Raw genomic sequence first — 23,375 nt, 5'->3', positions numbered from 1 at the left:
GAACAACCATCATTTAAAACCGCCTGAAATCAAGCTGAATGGAAGTCCTACAACTACGGAATTAAAGCAGCAGCCACATCGACACTGGTAGGAGGGGTGGAGGCGGACGGGCTGGTCCCACACCCATGTGTGGCGGATAAAAATCAGGAGGACACCTCGGCTGGGAAGGTCCTTCCTGAGGACTGAGGGGTCCCCGTCCCACACCAGGTGCCCCGCTCAGGGTTCCAGTGCCAGGAAGAGAAGTCCCCATAACTTCTGGCTCAGAAAACCAGCGGGAACTGAGGCTCAGGGAAGCTGACGTGGCTAGAGCCCCAGGCAGCTCCTTAAAGGGCCCGCACATGGACTTATCGGACTCTCTCCCTCTAAGCTTGGAGGGGAGGCAGCTCGAGGGGCACCAGAGACATACAGGGAAGAACTGAGCAGTTTGGCACTGGAGCGAGTGCTAGAGAAGGGGCTTTCTCCAAGACAAACATGCTGTCAGAGGCCTTCGTTCCTTTGGTGAGCCCTTCCCTGGGGTAGCAGACAGTCACCATACCTGGGACTCCAGCAACCTGGCTCACACTGGTAGCCCCGCCCTGGTGACTCTCTGAGGCCCTGCCCCACCCAACTTTCAGGCCCACCCAAGCTGTTGCCACTTGCTTAACCTTAGGATTGGCCTGTCTTGGATCCTGCTTCAGGTTTTTCCTAAATTCTTTCAAACAAGCAACATCTGGTCTCAGCTTGCCCCATACCTCTCGTTAAGTAATACACAGAAACAAACACAAGGAGGCAGCCAAAATGAGGAGACAAAGAAACAGGTCCCAAATCAAAGAACAGAACAAAAATCCAAGAAAAGAACTAAGCAAAATGGAGATAAGCAACCTAACAGATGCTGAGTTCAAAACACTGCTTAGAAGGATGCTCAATGAACTTAGTGAGAATCTCAGGGAACTTAGTGAGGGCCTCAAGAGCATAAAAAAGGACCAGTCAGAAATGATGGATGCACAGTCAGAAATGAAGGAGGCATTAACTGAAATAAAAAATAATTTACACAGATTCAATAGTAGAGTACATAAATCCAAGAAGCAAACCATCGATTTGGAATATAAGAAAGCAAAAAACGCCCAATCAGAAAAACAAAAAGAGAAAAGAATCCAAAAAAATGAGGATAGTGTAAGGGGCCTCTGGGACAACTTCAAGCGTGCCAACATTCGCATCTCAGGGGTGCCAGAAGGAGAAGAGAGAGAACAAGAAATTGAAAACCTGTTTGAAACAATAATGGCAGAAGACTTCCCTAACTTGGTGAAGGAAACAGACATACACGTCCAGGAAGCACAGAGTCCCAAACAAGATGAACCGCAAGAGGCCCACACCAAGACACTTCATCATCAAAATGCAAAAGGTTCAAGACAAAGAGAGAATCTTAAAAGCAGCAAGAGAAAGGCAGCTAGTTACCTATAAGAGAGTTCCCATAAGGCTGTCAGCTGATTTCTCAAAAGAAACTTTGCAGGCCAGAAGGGAGTGGCAAGAAATATTCAGAGTGATGGAAAGCAAGGACCTACAACCAAGATTACTCTATCCTGCAAAGCTGTCATTTGGAATCAATGGCCATATAAAGAGTTTCCCAGACAAAAAAAAGTTAAAGGAGTTCATCACCACCAAACCGTTACTATATGAAATGATGAAGGGTCTTTTTGAAGAAAAAGATAAAATATATGAACAAACAAAATGGCAATGAATACATATCTATCGACAATTGAATCTACAAACAAAATGGACAGGTAGAACAGAAACATTCTCATAGATACAGAGAGCATTTTGTTGGTTGCCAGATGGGAGGGGGGTTGGGGGAATGGGTGAAAAAGGTGAGAGGATTAAGAAGTACAAATTCATTGCTAGACTGACAAACCTCAAAGGGAAAGGGGTTGGGGGGTGGGAAGAAATAAACCAAAGAACTTATATGCATAACCAATGGACACAGACAATAGTGTGGGAAAAGGTGGGAGGGGTTGGGAGTGGGGAGGAGGCGGTCAATGGGGGAAAAATGAGGAACATCTGTAATACATTCTACATTCAACAATAAAGATTTAAAGAAAATAAAAAAAGATCATGTAACTTGAGGCGCAGGCTGATTTGACTGTAAGGGATGCTGCCCCACTCCCCCACACACACCTGTTACCCTTCTTTCCCCATAGCTCCAAGACATTTTACATGGGGAAGGTTACACGGGGCCACCAGGGACTTGTAGAATCAGTAGCCACCTAAACTTCCCCTATTCAAATACCAATGGAGCCCTTATAGATGCCAGGCACCATTGTAGTAATAAATAAGACAAACTATGACTTGATGTAGAAGAAAACAATAGTAGATCTACTGACAATGTCTGGGAATGCTTGTGGCAGAACTTTCATATTTGGTAAAATGCCTTTGTAAAATTATTTTAAGTGAAGATTCATTTCCAGAATTCTGAATAGCCATTTCAGAATGGTAAATGTGAGCATTTTTATCATGTTTTTCTTTTTTTAATTTAAACTGGCACTTCAAAAATATGGCAAATACAGACAATTCAAAATCTACTTTCTAAGTGGCTGGCAATCTCAACATTAAACCATACTTTGGGGAGTAAAAAGGGAAATAAAAGGGGAGGGGAGATAAATACCTCACAATAATTTTAATAAAAGGCCATCAAATTATTTTGATATATCTATATAGAATGAGCTCTATATAGATAATAAAGCATATGTCAGATGCATAAATGTTTTTCTATATGTATTGTATATTCAGACCAACTCTAGGGCCCACACTTCTAAATTTCCAAATTTTCATGCTATTGAACCAAAAGGGCTATAAGTTCTAATATTCTTACAAAATGTCCATGTGTTTATTTTTTTAATTTTGATCAGAGATTTCAAACTCTTTTTCACACACACACACAAAAAAAACAGTATACATATTAATGTATTCTAAAGCATATTACAAAAGAGACCTGCAAAAATGACCCTACCAAGGAAATAAGAGAGAGAGGGAGGGGAGGAAGAAGGAAATCAGATTTTCTTGCTTTCTGGTAATTTTTCTTTCCAAGGACAACTTCAGTTAATGTATAACACATCACAATGAATATTATATATATCAAAATTCCTTTATAAAAATATTTTACCTGTAGAGTTTTCTCTAGTTTGCTTTTTTCTTTCATAAGTAAATCATATTCTTGATTGCAATTTTGAATTATATTGTCTCTTTCCTCCAAATCATGTTCAAATCTTCTGCATTCTTCTTCCCATTTCTGCTGGGAAGTCTGAAGTGTATTCTCAATCTCATTTGCCCTTCCTTGAAGTTCTGTATTCTGAGCTATAAAAATATAAAAAAAATAATAGGCATATTTACAACCATAAATTAAATCCCAGAGTTCAAAAACCTAGGCCCTGGAGCTGATTTCATTTACTGCATGATCTTAGGACAAAACCTGTAACCACTTCACATGCATAAACTCTTGAAAAGCTCCCTGTCCCAGAACCAGGATTCTACCATTTTCTGATCTCTTCTCCCCCTCCAGAAAAAAAGTGATTTTGCTATGAAATGATATCACATATTCCCAGAGACATGCCCATATTTAGATGCACCTTTATTACCAACTGCCACTCTTTTTCTCCTATCCAAGAAAATAAATCAAATGTTTTTTGTAAAAGACTGTGACATATAGGGCTACTCTTTTTAAAAGACTCAATAGATTACAAATTTTGACATTTGACTACTGGCAACTAATTAGTTGTAACACATTTTACACATGACACTGTCAGAAAATTGAAGTTGGAAACCACTGCTATCACCCTTATAACTTATGGTATATACTCCCCCAAAATTAGGCTCAATCCACTCTCATCCTAATATTATCTCCACAATAACCATCACCTTTCCACCAGGGTTGCTGCTATGTTTCAGCATCTAGAAAAGAAGTAATGAAAGGCTTCCAGGTCTGGCTCCATCACCTACCATCTGATTAACCCTCCTTGACTCTCAGAATAAAATGCCTCCTAGTTAAATTTTTGTGAAGATCAATGAGAAAATATGTACAAACACACTTGCTAAACAACAACAACAAAAATGCCACATTTAGTAGTATTGTTTTTAAATTATATTTGGGGGGGGGGTATTTTTTTTTTTCCTTTATTGATTTTAGAAAAAGAGAAAGTGAGAGGGGGAGAGAGATAGAAACATCGATGAAAGAGAACATCGATTGGCCACCTCCGGCATACCCCCCACTGGGGATTGGGCCCACAACTTGGGCATTTGTCTTGGCTGGGAATTGAACCGGGGACCTATTGGTGCATGGGTCAACACTCAACCACCAAGCCACACCAGCCAGACTATATTTGTGTTTTAAATGGCTCATATGTCCCAAAGGTTCAAAATTCAAAGGTAGAAATGGTACACAAAGTCTCCTTCCCACCCAGTTACTCTCACTATAAAACATTATTCCATGGTCCTATATTGTAGATAAGAAGATTAAGGCCACTTTGATTTCTGTCCCTCTGTATGTGGTCTATTTTTTTTTTCTTTTCTTTTCTTTCCTTTTCTCTTTAAATGTTTGAGCTCCCTGTCTCCTTTCCTAAAATTTCACGATGCTACACCTTCAAGTGGGTCTATTTATTTCCCTGTGGTGAATATTCAATGGGCTCTTTCAATCTGGCAACTCATACATAACCTTTAGTTCTGAGATGTTTTCTTAAGTAATTTCATTGATGAGTTATCCCTCTCTATTTTTTTCCTCATCTTTTTCTTTCAATATTCCCTATTATTCAGAATGGTCCTCAAATTTTCTTTTGTTTTCTCACCTGTTTTTCTATCTCTGTCTTTTTACACTAATTTCTAGATTTTTAAAAATAAGTTTTTATTGATTTTAGAGGAAGAGGAAGGAAGAGAGTTTAGAAAAACATTGATCAGTTTCTTCCCACATGCACTCTGACTGGGGACTGAACCCACAGCCTGGGCCTGTGCCCTGACCAGGAATCAAAACTGCAACCTTTCTTTTTTTTTTTTTTTTTTTTTTGTTCAGATAGAGTGGGAGGGAAAGAGAGGGAGAGAAAGAGAGAGAAACATCGACGTGAAAGGGACACATCGAGTGGCTGCCACCCGCACAACCCAACCAGGGCCGGGGACAAACTGCAACCGAGGTACATGCCCTTAGCGGGAACTGAACCCAGGTCTCTCCGGACCTCAGGCCAATGCTCTAACCGCTGAGCCAAACTGGCCAGGGCTAAAACTGCAACCTTTCTGTGCATGGGACAACACCCAACTGAGTCACACTGGCCAGGGCTTTCTGGGAGATTTCTTCCATCTTCATCTTCCAATGATTCTATTGACATTTATCATTTCTGATTTCCCATTTTTAATTTCTAAAAGGTTTCTTTTTTATGGGATATGGTTCTTGCCTCACAGATGGCATATATTCTCTTTCAGCTCTGAGGATATTAATGCTGTTTGTTTGGTAAATCTCCCCCCTGAAGAGTTTCTGATTCTTTCAAGTTAACTTTTCTCTCTCCATTTTAGAGGCTTTCCCTAAGAATGTAGTAATTCTTGGTTATTTGCTCTCAATTAGGATTAACTTCAAGGTGACACATCTTTTAACACTCCATATACCCACAACCTAGATTCTGAGCTTGAGTGTGGAGCTTGGCACCTGTAATCTTTGTAGGAGGAGAATATGGCTGGGCCATTTATCAGTGTCATTAGGTTTTTTCTTGTTGGCTCAATCAGGTGACACATAGAAGAGTCTTCCAAGCTCCCACACGGAGTGCAGAAATCTGGTGAGAACTTTTGGGGAAGCCGTTAGAAAAAGGAAGATGGAAAAAACAGGTCCTCAATATTCAGCAATAAGTATGAAATCTTACTGTTTTACCCAATCTAGAGACCCTCTGTTTTAGTGGGAACAGTCCAGAATAGCATGTTTGTGGAAAGGGGAGCTAAGAATAAAAAGCTACTTCCAATTCCTAATTCCAAAGGTATCTGGTGCTTCCAGTTTATAAGTCTTTTGATTCTCCAACAAGTTGTCTGACATCTTCCTCCCATCCTAGCTTAGGATTCTAACCTCTCAGGTCTGCTAAATCAGTTCTGCCGCACTCATGTGCTTTCCAGCTTCCAAAATTTTCTTTCTTCTCATGTCTCTTATTCTCTCAATCATTATGGGATTATCTTTCTAAATATTCCATAACTGCATTAGTTTGTTTTTTCCTCTACCCTCAACATTTTATCATAAAATATTTCAAAAATACATAAACTTGAAAGTATTATATAGTGAACAGCCATAAAACCACCTAGACTCCATGATTGTTAACATTTTGCTATATTTGTTTTATCACACATTCATCTATGCATCCATTCATTTATCCATCCATCAGACCATCACACTTTTTTATGTATTGCAAAGCAAGTTGCAAATATATTTCACACCTAAATAATTTAGCATTCATATTAACTAGAATTCAATATTGTTTCAGTTTTTTTTTTTTTAAGGTAAAATTTACATATAGTGAGTGCTCACTTTGGCAGCACATACACTAACATTGGAACGATACAGAGAAGATTAGCATAGCCCCTGCACAAGGATGACATGCAAATTCGTAAGCATTCCATAAAAATAAAAAAAAAAATCTTACATATAGTGAAATGAACAATGCTTAAGTATACCATTCAAAGAAATTTGATAAATGCCTACACTCATGGAACCCAGCCCCCTATCAAACTACAGAACGTTTCCTTTAACCAAAAAGGTTTCCTCCTATCTTTTCCCAGTCAATTCTTACTGCTAACCCATCCCAGAGGCAACGACTGTTCTGATTTCTTTTTCACCAACAATTAGTTTTCTCTATCCCAGAACTTAATATAAATGGAGTAATATAGGATGTCTTCTCATGTATAAATTTCACTCAGCATAATAATTTTTTTTAAATCCTCACCTGCAAATATTTTTCCATTTATCTTCAGTCAGAGTGAAAAGGAGGGAGAGAGAGAGAGACATCAATGTGAGAGACACATCAAGCGGATGCCTCCCACAGACCCCAACCAGGGCAGGGGACCAAACCGCAACCAAACTCGAGACCCTTTGCTCCACAGGCAGACGCTCTAACTGCTGAGCCCAACTGGTCAGGGCAGAATAATGGTTTTGTTGTTTTTTTTCAATCCTCACCCGAGAACAGTCTCTCATTTTTTGTTCAGATAGAGTGAGAGGGAGAGAGAGGAAGAGACAGAGAGAAAGAAACATCAATGTGAAAGGGACACATCTAGTGGCTGCCACCCATACGACCAACCAGGGCCGGGGACAAACTGCAACCGAGGTACGCATCCCCAGCGGGAACCGAACCCAGGTCTCTCTGGACCGCAGGCAGAGGCTCTAACCACTGAGGCAAACCGGCCAGGGCCAGCATAATGGTTTTTAAATTCACTCATGTTATTGCATGTATAAGTAGTTGGTAGCTTTTTATTGATGAGTAGTATTTCATTGTATGACTATAAGACAAATTATTTCTTCATTCTCTTGTCAATGAACATTTAGGGTTTATTTGTTTTTTTCAATTTGTGGCTGTCATAAAAGAGCTACTATGAAAGCTGATATACAAGTCCAATGTTTCTCAGGGAGAAATACCAAACACTGAAACTGCTGGGTCAAAGGATAAAGATATGTTTATTTTTAAATTGTCAGTTTTTTTCCCAAGTAATTGTACCATTTTACTCTCCCACCAAGTATGAGTTCCAGTAGCTCTACATCCTCACTAGCATTTGGTACTGATAGTTTTTTCAATTAGAGCCATCTGATGGGTATGTAGTTATAGTCACAGTGGTTTCTAATTTGCATTTCCCTAATGACAAGTAAGGTTAAGCATTTTTCATGTAATTAGTGGCCATTCCTCCATCTCCTCTGTAACTTGTCTGTTGAAATTATTTGACTTTGGGCAAGTAACTTCCCATCTTTCATGGACTTCAGTATCCTCATAATTATATTAAAGCCATTAACCTGTATATCTGGTAGTGCCTTACAATCCTTTTATTCCTAAGTGATATAGTTATTAAATGCCAGAAGTAATCAAAAACACTTCTGACCAATGGCAATAACCCAAGACAGCTGGCCAAGACTAGGGTACGTAACTTTTGCAATTTTTATAACTTAACGTTTGTTTAGCCCCATGCAGTTAACAAAGCACTTACATTTTCTTATTTCATCCTTAAAACAACCTAGGTTCAAATATCAGTAAATAAATGGTACAACCAGACTCAAATCTAAATCTTCTGAATTCATGTTCAGTGTTCTCTTAATTATTACCTGCTGTGTACAAAAATAATCATAGCAACGTGTTTTTTTTTTAATATTTTTATTGATTTTGGGAGAGAGAAGAGGGAGAGAGGGAGAGAGAGAAACATCAACATGAGAGTGGAGCATAGATCAGCTGCCTCCTGCACGTCCCCTACCAGGCATCCAGCTCACAACCTGGGCATGTGCCCTGACAGGGAACAAAACCAGCAACCTTTCAGAGCATAGAACACCACCCAACCAACTGACCACACCAGCCAGAGTAGCAACATTATTCTTAATCACCTACACTCAGAAACAACCCAAATGCCCATCAATAGTGAATGGTAGTAAGTGTGGTATATTCACACAGTATAACACTGAACATCAATATGAAGTTCATACAGCATTGTAGATAAACTCACAAACCTACAACATTAAAGGAAAGAATCCAGATACAAAAGAGTATATACTATGTGAGTCCACTCACATAAAAGTACCAAAAAAAGGGCAAAATTAATCCTTGCTATTAAAAATCAGGATAGTAGTTATCCATGTGGAAGGACTTGTGATACTTTTATATTTCATGATCAGGGTTCTTGTAATCAGTTTATACTTATCTAGGTACATTTCTTTAATATACTTAAATTTTTTAAAAATTGTTTCTCTTATTGATTTTAGAGAGAGAGAGAGGAAGGAAGAGGGAGAGAGAGAAACATCGATGAGAGAGAACATCAACCGGCCACCTCCTACATGCCCCCAACTTGGGATGTGGCCCACAACCTGGGCATGTGCCCTGACTGGGAATCGAACCAGTGACCTCTTGGTGCATGGGTTGACTCTTAACCACTGAGCCTCACTGGCTGGGCTTAAGTAAAAAGATTTTAAAAGATGGTCATTTTAAAAAATGGTCATATGCTATATTAACAGATAACTTTTTAGAGTTAAATCACTTGCCTTTTTCTTTTCCAGGCACCACACTCTAATCTAGTGGTTCCTAAACCTAGCTAATCAACAAAATCACCTGCAGTGCTACTTGCACCTACAGATTCTCCCAAGCTAGCCAATCTGATTCAAGACTATATATGATAGAAGGCCTACAATACTTTTTTTTTTTAAATCTCTATGTGGGCCCAGCCAGTTGGCTCAGTTGGTTGGAGCATTGTCCCATACACCACAAAGACTGTAGGTCTGATTCCTGGTCAGGACACATACCTAGGTTGCGGGTTCAATCCCCAATTGGGGCATATACAGATGGCAACCGATCTATGTTTCTCTCTCACACTGTTGTTTAGCTCCCCAACCCCTTCCACTCTCTCTAAAAATCAATGGATAAATGTTCTTAGGTAAGGATTAACAAAAAAATAAAAATAAAATCAATAGTCACTGGTATGGCTCAGTGGATTAGGCATCGTTCCATTGACTGAGTGGCCCTGGTTCAATTCCCAGTCAGGGCCCATGCCTGGGTTGCCGGCTCCATTCCCAGTAGAGGGTGTGCAGGAGACAGTTGACTGATGTTTCTAGCTCCCCCGTCCTCTCTCTCTAAAAAATGAAAAACATATTTAAAAAATAAATTAAATAAATAACTATATCCTCAGGTGAATATTAAAAAAATAAAAATAAAATAAAAATCTCTTTGTGATTCTGCTGATTATTCATGGAAAAGGTGCCCTAACAAGTGATTAACAGAATTTTGAACCCCTTTTTACAAACATACACAACATAAAAAAAAAAAAAAATTAATGTAAAGTGATGAATGTCCACATAATTGCCAGAAAACTTTATACACACCCAGCAGTCTGTCCATCAAAAGCCAGTCAATGGACTTCAGTCAAGATGGCGGTGTAGATAAACATGGTATCGCCTCCTCCCACAACCACATCAAAATTACAACAAAACTACAGAACAACCATCATTCAGAACCACCTGAAATCAAGCTGAATGGAAGTCCTACAACTACGAAATTAAAGAAGAGGCCACATCGAGACTGGTAGGAGGGATGGAGGTGCAAACAGTCTGGTCCCACACCCACATGTGGAGGATAAAAATCAGGAGGGACACCTCGGCTGTGAAGGTCCTCCTTGAAGAATGAGAGGTCCCCGTCCCACACCAGGCGCCCAGCTTTTCCTGGGTTTCAGTGCCAGGAAGAGAAGTCCCCATCACTTCTGGCTGTAAAACCATCAGGAACTGAGGCTCAGGGAGCCCCAGGGAGTTCCTCTTAAAGGGCCCGCACATGGACTTACTCAGACTTGCTACCTCTAAGCTCCAGCATGAAGGGGAGGCGGTTTGAAAGGCACCAGATACATAGGGGAAGAACTGAGTTGTTTGGCATTGGGGCAAGGACTGGAGAGGCAGCTTTCTCCTGGACAGACATGCTAGTAGAGGCCATTGTTCCTTTGGTGAGCCCTTCCTCCACAGGGCAGGCAGATAGCCGCCATATCTGGGACTCCAAGCAACCTAGCTCACACAGCTTGCCCCACCTTGGTGATTCCCTGAGGCCCTGCCCGACCCAACTTTCAGGCCCACCCAAGTTGTTTCCAAAGGCTTTATCATAGGATTGGCCTGTTTGGGCTCCTGCTTTAGATTTTCCTAAAATCTCTCAAACAAGCAGCATCTGGCCTCAGCGAGCCCCATACCTCTCACTAAGTGGCCCCAGGTCTGGCACTAGAAGCAGCCAGCCTTGGTTCACAGCTTGGCGTTGCCTGAGCACCTCCAAGCCCAGCACAAGAAGCAGCCATCTGCAGATCACTTTGTAGCTCATGCTAGGTGGCACCGGGTAGAACACAGGCACTGGATGACCTTGCCCCAGAGCCAGCACACCAAGTGGACAGCTTCAGACCACTTTGAAGCACCAAAACCTAACAACTTCCACAAGTGACTCACTCAGGGAATGGACTCAGAGGGTACCAGAGCACTGCTGAAGTCAGCCTTGCTCTGTGTGGTGGGCGCCTGCAAAGCTGATCATCCAAGGTGATCAGAGGTCAATGGTTAGTGGGCACAGCCAGTCTTTGCAGCTGATCAGCCTGAGTAAAACCCTCTCATTGAGGTGCCAACAGCAATCAAGACTCAATTACAACAGAAATATATAAAGTCTACATGAGGAGTCCATCTCAAGGGCCCAGCTTGGTGATCAGGGAGGCTGTGCCATTGGATCCTACAGGACACCTACTACAACAGGCCACCCTAGGAAGCTAATAGACATAGCAATCTACATAATACATAGACACAAACACAAGAAGGCAGCCAAAATGAGGAGTCAAAGAAACATATCCCAAATGAAAGAACAGAACAAAACTCCAGGAAAAGAACAAAATGAAATGGAGATAATCAATCTAACACATGCAGAGTTCAAAACACTGCTTATAATAACACTCGAAGAACTCAATGAGGACCTCAAGAGCATAATAAAGGATCAGTCACTAAATGAAGGATGCACTAACTGAAATAAAGAATAATTTGCAGGAAATCAATAATAGAGTAGGTAAAGCCAAGAAGCAAACCACTGATTTGGAATATAAGGAAGCAAAAAACACCCAATCAGAACAGCAAAAAGAAAAAAGAATTTTAAAAAATGAGGATAATATAAGGAGCCTGTAGGACAGCTTCAAGGGTGCCAACATTTGCATCATGGGAGTGCCAGAAGGAGAAGACAGAAGGTAAAAAATCGAAAACCTATTTGAAACAATAATGACAGAAAACTTCCCTAACTTGGTGAAGGAAACAGACATACAAGTCCAGGAAGCACAGAGAGTCCCAAACAAGATGAACCCAAAGAGGTCCACACCAAGACACATCATCATCAAAATGCAAAAGGTTCAAGACAAAGACAGAATCTTAAAAGCAGCAAGAGAGCCCAGCCGGTGTGGCTCAGTGACTGAGCATCAACCCATGCACCAAGAGGTTGCCAGTTCGATTCCCGGTCAGGGCACATACCCAGGTTGTGGGCCAAATCTCCAGTAGGGGGCATGCAGGAGGTGGCCAATCGATGTTCTCTCTCATCAGTGTTTCTATCTATCTCTCCCTCTTCCTTCCTCTCTCCCTAAAAATCAAGAAAAAATAAAAAATAAACAAAAAGCTGCAAGAGAAAAGTAGTTCGTTACCTACAACAGAGCTCCCATAAGGCTATCAGCCGATTTCTCAAAAGAAACTTTGCAGGCCAGGAGGGAATGGCAAGAAATATTTGAAGTGATGAAAAGCAAGGACCTACAACCAAGATTACTCTATTCTGCAAAGCTATCATTTAGAATCGATGGCCATATTAAGAGTTTCTCAAACAAGAAAAAGCTAAAGGGGTTCATCACCACCAAACCAGTATTATATGAAATGTTGACCAGTCTTCCTGAAGAAGAATAAAAAAAATATGAACAATAAAATGGCAATAAATACATATCTATCAACAAGTGAATACAAACAAAATGAGCAAGCAGAACAGAAACAGACTCATAGATACAGAGAACTTTTTATTGCTTGCCAGATGGGAGGAGAATTGTGTGAAAAAGATGAAGGGATTAGGAAGTACAACTTGGTTATTAGACTGATGAACCTCAAAGGGAAGGGGGGAGGTGGGGCAGAAACAGAGAAACCAAAGAACTTATATGCATATATGTATAACCAATAGACACAGACAATAGTGTGGGGAAAACAGGAGGGGGGCAGGATTGGAGGAAGGAGTCAAGGGTGGGGGGGAAAGAGACATCTGCAATACATTCAACAATAAAAATAAGTTTAAATAATTTTAAAAAGCCAGTCAGTGGATCAAAACCTTATCTCTAACCCTATGGAATGCACACACAACACTGAGCAATGATATACAGTGAGGTCACAATTCTTAACATGGGAAAAAACAGAAACTGTCTTACCACGGAGTTTCTCTTGGATCCTATGTGCCTCGGCTAACCTTTCTTCTGCAGCCCGTCTTCCAAGACCAGCTTCCTTTCTAGCAACAGCCAGGTCATATTCCAAACTTTGTCGCAATGCTTCTCCTTTTTCAACCTCAGATCGTAGCTTGGCAATCTGGCTCTCATAGCTTGCCAGCTAAAAACAGATTTCTGATATCATGAACCAGTATTAAAATATGTCTCCAAGATTATGAGATCATTAACCCAAACATTTATATTTCTTAGAAAAACTTATTTCTATAATATTTATAAGACAAGAATTTATAAAATTCTACTTTCTGAAAGACTGGAAAAGAAACACTAGCATTACTCACCAAATGACACTAGTAACTTTCTTATTTTAAAGAATCCATGAGAGAGAAAAAATATTTTTTTAATTCTAATACAGTATGAACTTTGGGGGGAGGAGGGGTTATCCTCACCAGAGGACATCTTTACATTAGGAAGGAGAGAGGGAGGAAGAGAGAGAGAAACATCGATGTGAGAGAGACACATCGACTGGCCACCACCCACACAACCCCATGGGGCCAGGGACAAACCACCACCGAGTTACGTGCCCTTAGCGGGAACCAAACCCAGTACTCTCTGATTCATGGGCCGAGGCTCTCACCGCTGAGCCAAACCGGCCAGGGTTAATATGAACTTCTTATAAAAATAAAAGAAAATCACAAGTTTTAGTCAGATAATAGTCATACCTAAGAAATGGAAAAAATGCATGACACATAGTAAGCACTTAAACTTCATTCTCTCCTCTCTCCCTCCTGTTCCCGAAATAAAATCGAGAAGCAAAATGCATAGAAATATAGTTTGGTAAATACTGTCTATAGTATTTGTCTTGATTATGACTTTACTGACAGAGCACAAAATAATAAAAATGCCAACTTTGCAGGGGTCTTAATAAACTAATATCTAATTTTACCTACTATCTAGATAACTAGATATCTAATGTCTAGATTTAATTTACCTAATATACTTTCAAGAAATGTGATAGAACATAGGTCTGAAAATTAGAACTAGATGATTTATAAAGTCCTTTCCCACTCTAAAATGCTATGATCAAATCAATGATTCATTGAATAATATTAAACTCTTGCCCGGCTGGTGTGGCTCAGTGGATTGAGCGCTGTCCCGTGGACTGAGAGGTCCTGGTTCAATTCCTGGTCAGGGCACATGCCTGGCTTGTGTGCTCAATCCCCAGTGGGGGGCATGCTGGAAACAACCACACAATATTTCTCTCTCAGATCTATTTTCTATCTCTCTTCCTCTCTCTCTAAAAAAAAAAAAAAAAAAAATCAATTAAAACATATTTTTTAAAAATTTAGAATAAAAAAGATATGGTCTCAAGATGGGTTTCTGGTATTGGGTGGTGAATTTATATGAGCCTAATACAATGAAGAGTTCTACCTGGAAATAGAATACTAGGAATCCATGACATATAGTCGGATCACAATTTTTTGTTGTTGTTTTTTTTGGTTAATCCTAACCTAAGGATATTTTTTCCATTGACTTTTAGAGAGAGCAGAAGTGGAAGGGCGGGAGGGAGGAGGAAAGAGAGACAGAAACATCAGTGTGAGAGAGACACATCAATTAGTTGCCTCCCGCATGCACCCTGACTGGAGCCAGGGATTAAACCTGCAACTCAGGTACATGTCCTTGACCAGGAATCGAACACAGGATCCTTCAGTGCAAGAGCCTAATTCTTACCAATGAGAAACACTGTCCAAGGTGGGATTAAAATTTTTTTAATTATCATGTACAGTTGTTTAGAATAAAGACAAGCCTGTGCGAAATGAAGTAGTAACTACATATGATCAGTAAGGCAGTATAGTTTACTAGAAGACCTGTAGAAAGGTTATATTAGAGAATTTATAAAAACAAAATGATAATCTCAGGGTTTTAGAATCTCAGCTCAAGATGGTCAGGAAACCAGAGAATTTCTATGTTGACTTTAAAGAATCTCTTGCCTGGCCAGTGTGGCTCAGTGGTTGAGCGTCGACCCATGCACCAAGAGGTCATCAGTTCGATTCCTGGTCAGGACACATGCCCAGGTTGTGGGCCAAATACCCAGTGAGGGGCATGCAAGAGGTGGCCAACCTATGTTCTCTCTCATCAGTGTTTTTATCTCTATCTCCCTCTCCCTTCCTCTCTCTCTAAAATCATTAAATAAAAATAAAAATAAAAATAAAGAATCTCTTATTTCTCATAGGTCCAGAGCAGACAAGGCTAAGGACTAGACAGAAAATCTAATTATGGGGAATGCAGAATTATAATACAAGTTGAACAAAGAGCCTCAACAAGTTTCTAATGTTAAGATGCTAAGTATCAACTGGGAATTAAGTAAGAAGGAAGGAGATGGGTGAGGGCTTGTAGAACTGCATACACCTAAAAACTGTAAACTCCCAAATGCCCCTCTGAACATCCCTTGCCAACAAAAGCAGCCTCTCCTCCCTGAGGTAACTAGCCTTCCCTCGCTTAAAGATTTAGTAATGACCACACCTGAAGCAGTTGTCTTGCAAGTCCCACCTCCACCATTTTTTGTGACCACAGATAGGCTCAGAACTTACTTTTGTCACAGGAAGAGAAAAGTCAGGTCCAGAAGAAAACAGCTTATACAGCAAAAGAATTGCAAGATCTTGCTATACTTGTATTAGCAGGACCCTCCAGAACATATATAGGATTGATTCGGATTTTTTTTTTTTTTATCCTCACCTGAAGACATTTTTCCATTTCTTGTTCAGATAGAGTGGGAAGGAAAGAGAGAGAGAGAAACATCGATGTGAAAGGGACACATCGAGTGGTTACCACCCACATGACCCAACCAGGGCCGGGGACAAACTGCAACCGAGGTACGTGCCCTTAGCGGGAACAGAACCTGGGTCTCTCTGGACCGCAGGCCGACACTCCAACCACTGAGCCAAACCAGCCAAGGCGGACTGATTTGGATTTAACTAGCTAGCTCTAACAGTTTGCTTGGATGAATGACTGTAAATTGATTTTACCAATGGCCTACAATCCTTTAATAAGGTCAAAATACCAATACTTTCCTGACATAATATGGAGACTTAAGGAGATGGGAGTAGTTTTATTATGGGCAAACCTTTCAACTACTACATCCTCTTGAAAGACCCAAAAACATTTGTTTCATAATTAAAATGCTAGCAACTTGCCCTGGCAGGTGGGGCTCCACCGCTGGAGCATCTGCCTATGGACCAGAGTCTCGGGTGTGAGTCTGATCAAGGGAACCTACTTCAGTTGCAGTTCAGTTCCTGGCCCTGGTCAGGGTCGTGCAGGAGGCACCAATCAATCTCTCTCTCTCTCTCTCTCTCTCTCTCTCTCTCTCTCTCTCTCTCTCTCCCCTCCCCCTGCCTCTCTCCTTCCCTCCCTCCCTCCCTCCTTCCTCCCCTCCCACTCTATCTGAAGATAACTGGAAAAATATCCTTGGGTGAGGACTTAAATAAAATGCGATAGCTACACTGGAGTGAACAGCACAAGCATCCTTAGAAAGCTCTAATGGCTAACCTTTATGTGCCAGAGTTATGGGATGGTGAAGATAATGTGGGATATGCCACCACTGAGATGAACACCCCAACTTCAATTGGAATTATGGACTTTCAGAGTGGCAAAGGCCAAGTGGTAACAATTAACCACTAGATAATAAGTGCTGAAGAGCATAAGGTGTAGACTGCCAACCATTTGCCCATTTGATCTCACATCCATTCCCTAACCCCTTCCTTTGCTCTACTCTATTTTATCATAGGACTGTAATTCCCATGCTCCCGTGCCAAATGTGTCTATTTCTGGCAGTATCTCTGTCAGTAGCTGCATCTCTTTTTAAGTTCCAGGTCCCCATCCCTTCCCTCCAACATTCCATCACTGGCTCAACAGCCCCTACACCAGGGCTCTACCTCATACAAGACAGCCCCAACGTCTGGACTCTGGTAACATCATCTCCTCCCACTGGGCCTCTGCCCTAGAGACAGTGGTAGCTTCCTGCTGTTAGTAATCTTTGGGTGGCCTCCTCATTCCCTGTTTGCATTCCTAGGTCTTCCATTACCACAACCAATTTCCTCTATTAATGCCCTTCTTTTTACCTGATTGGACCTTATTTGATTTCAAGAACTATCCACATAGCTGATAAGTATATCCTCTGCTCTTGAGGTTGTTTTCTAACTTAAGTTTCAAAACATGCAACAAAGCATACTATACCAGCAAAATAATATCTCCCTCCTTTTAAAAACATATCTGCATCTTTTAAGTCTTTATGCTCAACCACTATCTTAGAACCACCTCTCTGTCATCCTCCATATCTTCTTTCATGACCTCTACAGTATTTTTCACCATTTTTGTCCCACAACCCTTTTTGGCATTCTGGCAAAGCCTTCTAGAATAAGTAATTAAATGCATTAAGAAAATATGTGAGGGTAACAAAAAAACTCAAAATATAAAAACAAATACATGACAGCCCGGCCGGTATAGCTCAGTGGTTGAGCGCTGACCCATGCACCAAGAGGTCACCAGTTCAATTCCCAATCAGGACACATGCCCAGGTTGTGGGCCAAATCCCAGCAGGGGCATGCAGGAGGCGGCCAATCGATGTTCTCTCTCATCCATGTTTCTCTCTCTCTCTCTCTCTCTCTCTCTCCCTTTCTCTCTAAAATCAATAAAGAAAAAAAAATTAAAAACAAATATATGACATAAAAACAAATTTGTGATACTATCATCTATGTACTTCCTTAATAACATTAAATAACAACCTCTACTCTTAGGTCTAATAACCACTGTAATTTTTTTTTATGTTTTTTCTTTATTGATTTTAGAGAAAGAGGAAGAGAGAGGAGAGAGAGATAGAAACATCAATGAGAAAGAAAACCTCCTGTGTGCCCCACACTGGGGATCTGGCCCACAATCTGGGCATGTGCCCTGACCAGGAATTTAACCGGGGACCTCTCAGTCCATGGGACAATACTCAATCCACTGAGCCACACCAGCCGGGCCTACTGTAATTTCAAAATAGCGACAAGTATAAACAATATTTCAAAATGTTTGCAATAACTGAATTGTGGTATCTATGATTTCTATTGATGATAAATTCAAAACTACTGCTAACAACTACTACAACTTGTTGTTCAAAGGAGGACTGGCTGCATCAAACCCTTCATCACTGAAGGAAATGCTTTTTATGAATTAGAGATGAACAAAAATTAAAATGTCATTTTTCCCCCATTCAAGTACATGGATTCCTTGATTTCTCTGTTTCTGAGGACCTTAGCTTAAGAACCTCAGCTCTTAAGACTGGCTGAAATCAGTCAAACAATATCTTCAGGTCCTGAAGCCTTAAAAAGCCTACTGTTTGGTCTTACATTTCCAGTACCTTTTGGCTGAAGAAAGTTATATTGCTCTTCTTTATCCTGTCCCATCTCTCACAATACATAGTTGTGAAATTGTTTTTCTTGTGCTAAGAACTTTTAAGATCTACTCCATTAGCAACTTTCAAATACGCAATATAGTATTATTAACTATAGTCACCATGATGTACATTACATGCCCAAGACTTATTTATTTTATATCTAGAAGTTTGTATCTTTTTCTGTTTATTTTTGTTGTCTTCACCTGAGGATATTTTTCCACTGATTTTTTTTTCTTTATTGATGTAGAGAGAGAGGAAGGGAAAGGGAGAGAGAGATAGAAACATCGATGAGAGAGAACATCGACTGACCGCCTCCTGCATGCTCCCCACTGGGGATTGGGCCCCCACAACCTGGGCATGTGCCCTGACTGGGAATGGAACTGGCGACCTCTTGGTACATGGGTCGACACTCAACCAGTGAGCCATACCGGCTGGGCTCCATTGATTTTTAGAGAGAGTGAAAGGGAGGGAGGGAGACAGACACACACACACACACACACATCGATTGGTTCCCTTCCACACAACCACAAATGAGGTCAGGAATCGAACCTGCAACCCTATGCTCTGTGGACCATCATTCCAACCACTAAGCCAACTGGCGAGGGTTAGAAGTTTTTATCTTTTGATAACCTTCACCCATTTCACCCAACCTCCACACTCACCTCTATATTTATGAACTTGGATTGTTTGGTTTGTTTGTTTTTAGATTCCACACATAAGTGGAATCACAGGATATTTGTCTATCACTGTCTATCTGACATATTTCACTTTAGCATAATGCCCTCAAGGTCCATCCATGTTGTTGGAATGGCAAGATTTCATTCTTTTTTTTTTTTATCCTCACCCGAGGACACCTATGCATTCATCTTCAGATAGAGTGGGAGGGAAAGAGGGAGGAAGAGAGAGAGAGAAACACCAATGTGAGAGAGACACATCAAGTAGCTGCCACCCACACGACCCCAACTGGCGCTCTGAACAAAATGCAACCAAGGTACGTGCCCTTAGCAGGAACCAAACCCGTGGTCTCTGGACCATGGGCCAATGCTCTCTAACTGCTAAGCCAAACCGGCCAAGGCAGATTTCATTCTTTTTTAATGGCTGAATAATATTCCACTGTATGTATATACCATGTTTTCTGTATCCGTTCATCCACCAACGAACACATAGATTTTAGAGATATTTTGTGCTAATTTAACAAAATAATAGAAACAGAAGCATAAATAAATAGAAAAGACTGACAGCTGTCAGAGGAAAGAGCACTGGGGGGCTGGGTAAAAAAGGTGAAGGGATTCAGCAAATAAATAACACATACACACACACAACAGTGTGGTGATTGCCAGAGGAAAGGGGTATGGGGGAGGTGGAAGAGGGTCAAGGGGAAATGAATGGTGACGGAAAGAGACTTTGCGTGGTGAACACACAATCAGTATGTGGACGATGTGTTACTGAGTTGTACACTTGACACCTCTATGATTTTAACCAGTATCACCCCAAAAAATTCAATAAAAATAAAAATATTTGTGCCCATCACCTAGCATGATGTGTATTAGCACTAGGAGTATCTGATAAGGCAAATATATGGCCTTACTTCGGGTGGTGAGATAGTTTTATTCATCTCTGCCTTGCTTTATAAAGGACATATTCAGAGAGTACACAGCTAAAAAATTTACTAAATATTGTGAGTAAAATCATCTAAACAACTAATTGAAAAAATAAGAATAAATAGTTATATGAAACTGAAGTTGAACCAATTCTAATTGCCTATTTTGAAAAAATTCTTTCTTCCCTGAAATAATTTCCCATCTCTTTAATGTGAACACATACTTCAAAACATTTTGATTAAATAAAGACAATAAATAGTGTGTTCTAAGAGAAATCTGATGACAACTGCAAATATACATGAAAGAATATATGCAACATAAATAATAAATGATTATCATGCATTAATGTACATTTAGTTTTAAAAAATAAGTCTTGGAGATTATGAACAATCCACATAAATTTAACAAAGCCAACTTTATACTCACTATGTAATGTTATAAGTAAATAAAAGTAACTGCTTCAATTACCTCATTTTAAAATTACCTCATTTGCTACTAAAAATACAAACAAAACAGCCATATATGCATTGCTTGTTATTTTAATCAGAAACCACTCACTGTTCCTTAGATACCCGGAAAAAAAATCAGTTTTCAAACATTTATTCAACACAGCCACTGAGAGTCTAAGCCATGTCGGAGATGGCAAGGCAGAGCGTGGCCACTGCTTTCAGCTCTCGGGAAGCTCACAGACTACGGAAGAGCAGGTAAGCGTGAAATAAATTTTTTAAACTCTAAAATATCTGTAACAGCAACACTGTAAAACAGCAAAGAAAGGAGGAATCAGTGTCACCTAGGGCGGCTTTAAAAGGCTTCCTGACAGAACAACATCAGAATTTAGTAAAAAGGGAAGAAAAACACTGTTTATACTTAAGTGTCAATAAATTATAGCTACTATTTCAGTGCACAGCCACTTTATAAAATCCACTTAATTATTACAACAACCTTTTGGAACCAGCATCTCACAATGAAAAACAAATGATGTCCAAGATAACTAACTCACCCAAGGTCACATATCTTATAAATGGAAAGGCCAAGAATCTGTGAAACTCAATATTCTTTCCACTACACCAGCCTGCCTAAATCCTTAAGAATAAGGTTTAAAAAGAGAAAAAGTAGACTTCTGGTCAAGATGGTGGCGTAAGCAAACACAGTACTCACCTCCTTCCCACAACCACATCAAAATTACAACTAAACTACAGCACAACCATTATTCAGAACCTCCTGAAATTGAGCTGAATGGAAGTCCTACAACTACGAAATTAAAGAAGCAGTCACATGAAGACTGGTAGGAGGGGCGGAGGTGCGGACGGGCTGGTCCCACACCAATGTGTGGTGAATAAAAATCAGGAGAGACATCTCGGCTGGGAAGGTCCTCCCTGAGGAGTCCTCAGGTCAGGGTTCCAGTGCCAGGAAGAGAAGTCCCCATAACTTGGGGCTAGAAAAGCCATCAGGAACTGAGGCAGAGGGAGGCGGCTGCTGCAGGAGTCCCAGGTAGATCCTCTTAAAGGGCCTGCACACAGATTTACTCAAACTTGCTCCCTCTAGGCTCAGAGCGGAGGCAGCTAAGGGGCACCAGAGACATACAGAGAAGAACTGAGCTATTTGGTCTCGAAGACGAGGGCTGGAGAGGTAGGCGGCTTTCTCCTGGACAGAGAGGCTGGTGGAGGCCAGGAGGCTGGCGGAGGCTGATGTTGCTTTGGTGAGCCCTTCCCTGGGGCAGCAGACGGCCACCATATGTGAGACTTCAGATATCTGGCTCACACCGGTTGCCCCACCCTGGTGATTCCCTGAGGTTCTGCCCCACCCACCTTTTGGGCCCACCCTAGCTGTTTCCAAAGGCTTTACCATAGGATTGACCTGTCTTGGATCCTGCTTCAGAGTTTCCTAAAATCTCTCAAACAAGCAGCATCTGGTCTCAGCAAGCCCCATACCTCAGCGGCCCCAGGCCTGGACTTAATACACAGAAACAAACACAGGGAAGAACCTAAAATGAGGAGACAAAGCAACATGTCCCAAATGAAAGAAAAGAACAAAACTCCAGGAAAAGAATTAAACAAAAGAGATAAGCAATTAATCAGATGCAGAGTTCAAATAAGGTTGCTCAAGGAACTTGGCGAGACATTCAAGGAACTTAGTGAGAACATCAACAACATAAAACAGGACCAGTAAGAAATGAAGGATGCACTAACTGAAATAAAGATTAATTTACAGGGAATCAATAGTAGAGTAGGTAAAGCCAAGAAGCAAACCATTGATTTGAAATATAAGGAATCAGAAAACACCCAATCAGATCAGCAAAAAAAAAAAAAAAAAAAGAATCCAAAAAAATGAAGATAGTGTAAGAAGCCTCTGGGACAACTTGAAGCATACCAACACAGGGGCGCCAGAAGGAAAAGAGAGAGAACAAGAAATTGAAAACCTATTTGAAACAATAATGACAGAAAACTTCCCTAACTTGGTGAAGGAAACAGACATACAAGTCCAGGAAGCACAGAGAGTCCCAAACAAGATGAACCCAAAGAGGACCACACCAAGACACATCATCATCAAAATGAAAAAGTTTAAAAACAAACAGAGAATCTTAAAAGCAGCAAGAGAAAAGCAGTTCATTACCTACAAAGGAGCTCCCATAAGACTGTCAGCTGATTTCTCAAAAGAAACTTTGCAGGCCAGAAAGGAGTGGCAAGAGATATTCAAGGTGATGAAAACCAACGACCTACAACCAAGATTATTCTATCCTACAAAGCTATCATTTAGAAGCAATGGACATATCAAGAGTTTCCCAGACAAGAAAAAGCTAAAGGAGTTCATCACCACCAAACCAGTACTATATGAAATGTTGAAGGGTCTTCTTGATGGAGAAGAACAAAAATATTAACAATAAAATGGCAATTAATACATATCTATCAACAATTGAATCTACAAACAAAATGAGCAAGCAGAACAGAAACAGACTCATAGATACAGAGAACTTTTTGTTACTTGCCAGATGGGTGGGGCTGGAAGGATGGGTGAAAAAAATGAAGGAATTAAGAACAAATTGGTTGTTAGACTGATGAACCTCAAAGGGAAGGGGGGAGGGAGGGAGGGATGAGATAAACCAAAGAACTTCTATGCTTATATGCACAACCAATGGACACCGACAATAGTATGGGGAAGGTAGAAGGGGGTCAGGATTGGGGAGGAGGCAGTCAATGGGGGAAAAAAAG

General features: G+C 40.6%; 1 protein-coding gene and 1 non-coding gene across 10 annotated transcripts in view; one reads left to right on the top strand and one right to left on the bottom strand.

The window, feature by feature from the left end:
* Positions 1-23,375, bottom strand: part of CCDC171 (coiled-coil domain containing 171) — a 340,065-nt gene that overhangs the window by 282,702 nt on the left and 33,988 nt on the right. For all 9 annotated transcript variants that reach the window (XM_036260954.1, XM_036260955.1, XM_036260953.1 and 6 more), the window contains 2 exons: positions 13,120-13,294; positions 3,137-3,327 (listed from right to left, as the gene is read on the bottom strand). In XM_036260954.1, coding sequence (XP_036116847.1) covers positions 3,137-3,327; positions 13,120-13,294 — 366 coding nt within the window. The remainder of the gene's footprint in view (positions 1-3,136; positions 3,328-13,119; positions 13,295-23,375) is intronic.
* Positions 6,510-6,616, top strand: LOC118630301. Its single transcript, XR_004959551.1, has one exon. It is a non-coding gene; the product is annotated as a U6 spliceosomal RNA (small nuclear RNA).

Source organism: Molossus molossus, unplaced genomic scaffold (genome assembly GCF_014108415.1).
Source record: "Molossus molossus isolate mMolMol1 unplaced genomic scaffold, mMolMol1.p scaffold_m16_p_14, whole genome shotgun sequence".
Taxonomy (NCBI): domain Eukaryota; kingdom Metazoa; phylum Chordata; class Mammalia; order Chiroptera; family Molossidae; genus Molossus; species Molossus molossus.
Note: the sequence above shows the minus strand (reverse complement) of the source record. Positions and strands in the feature narration are given on the sequence as shown.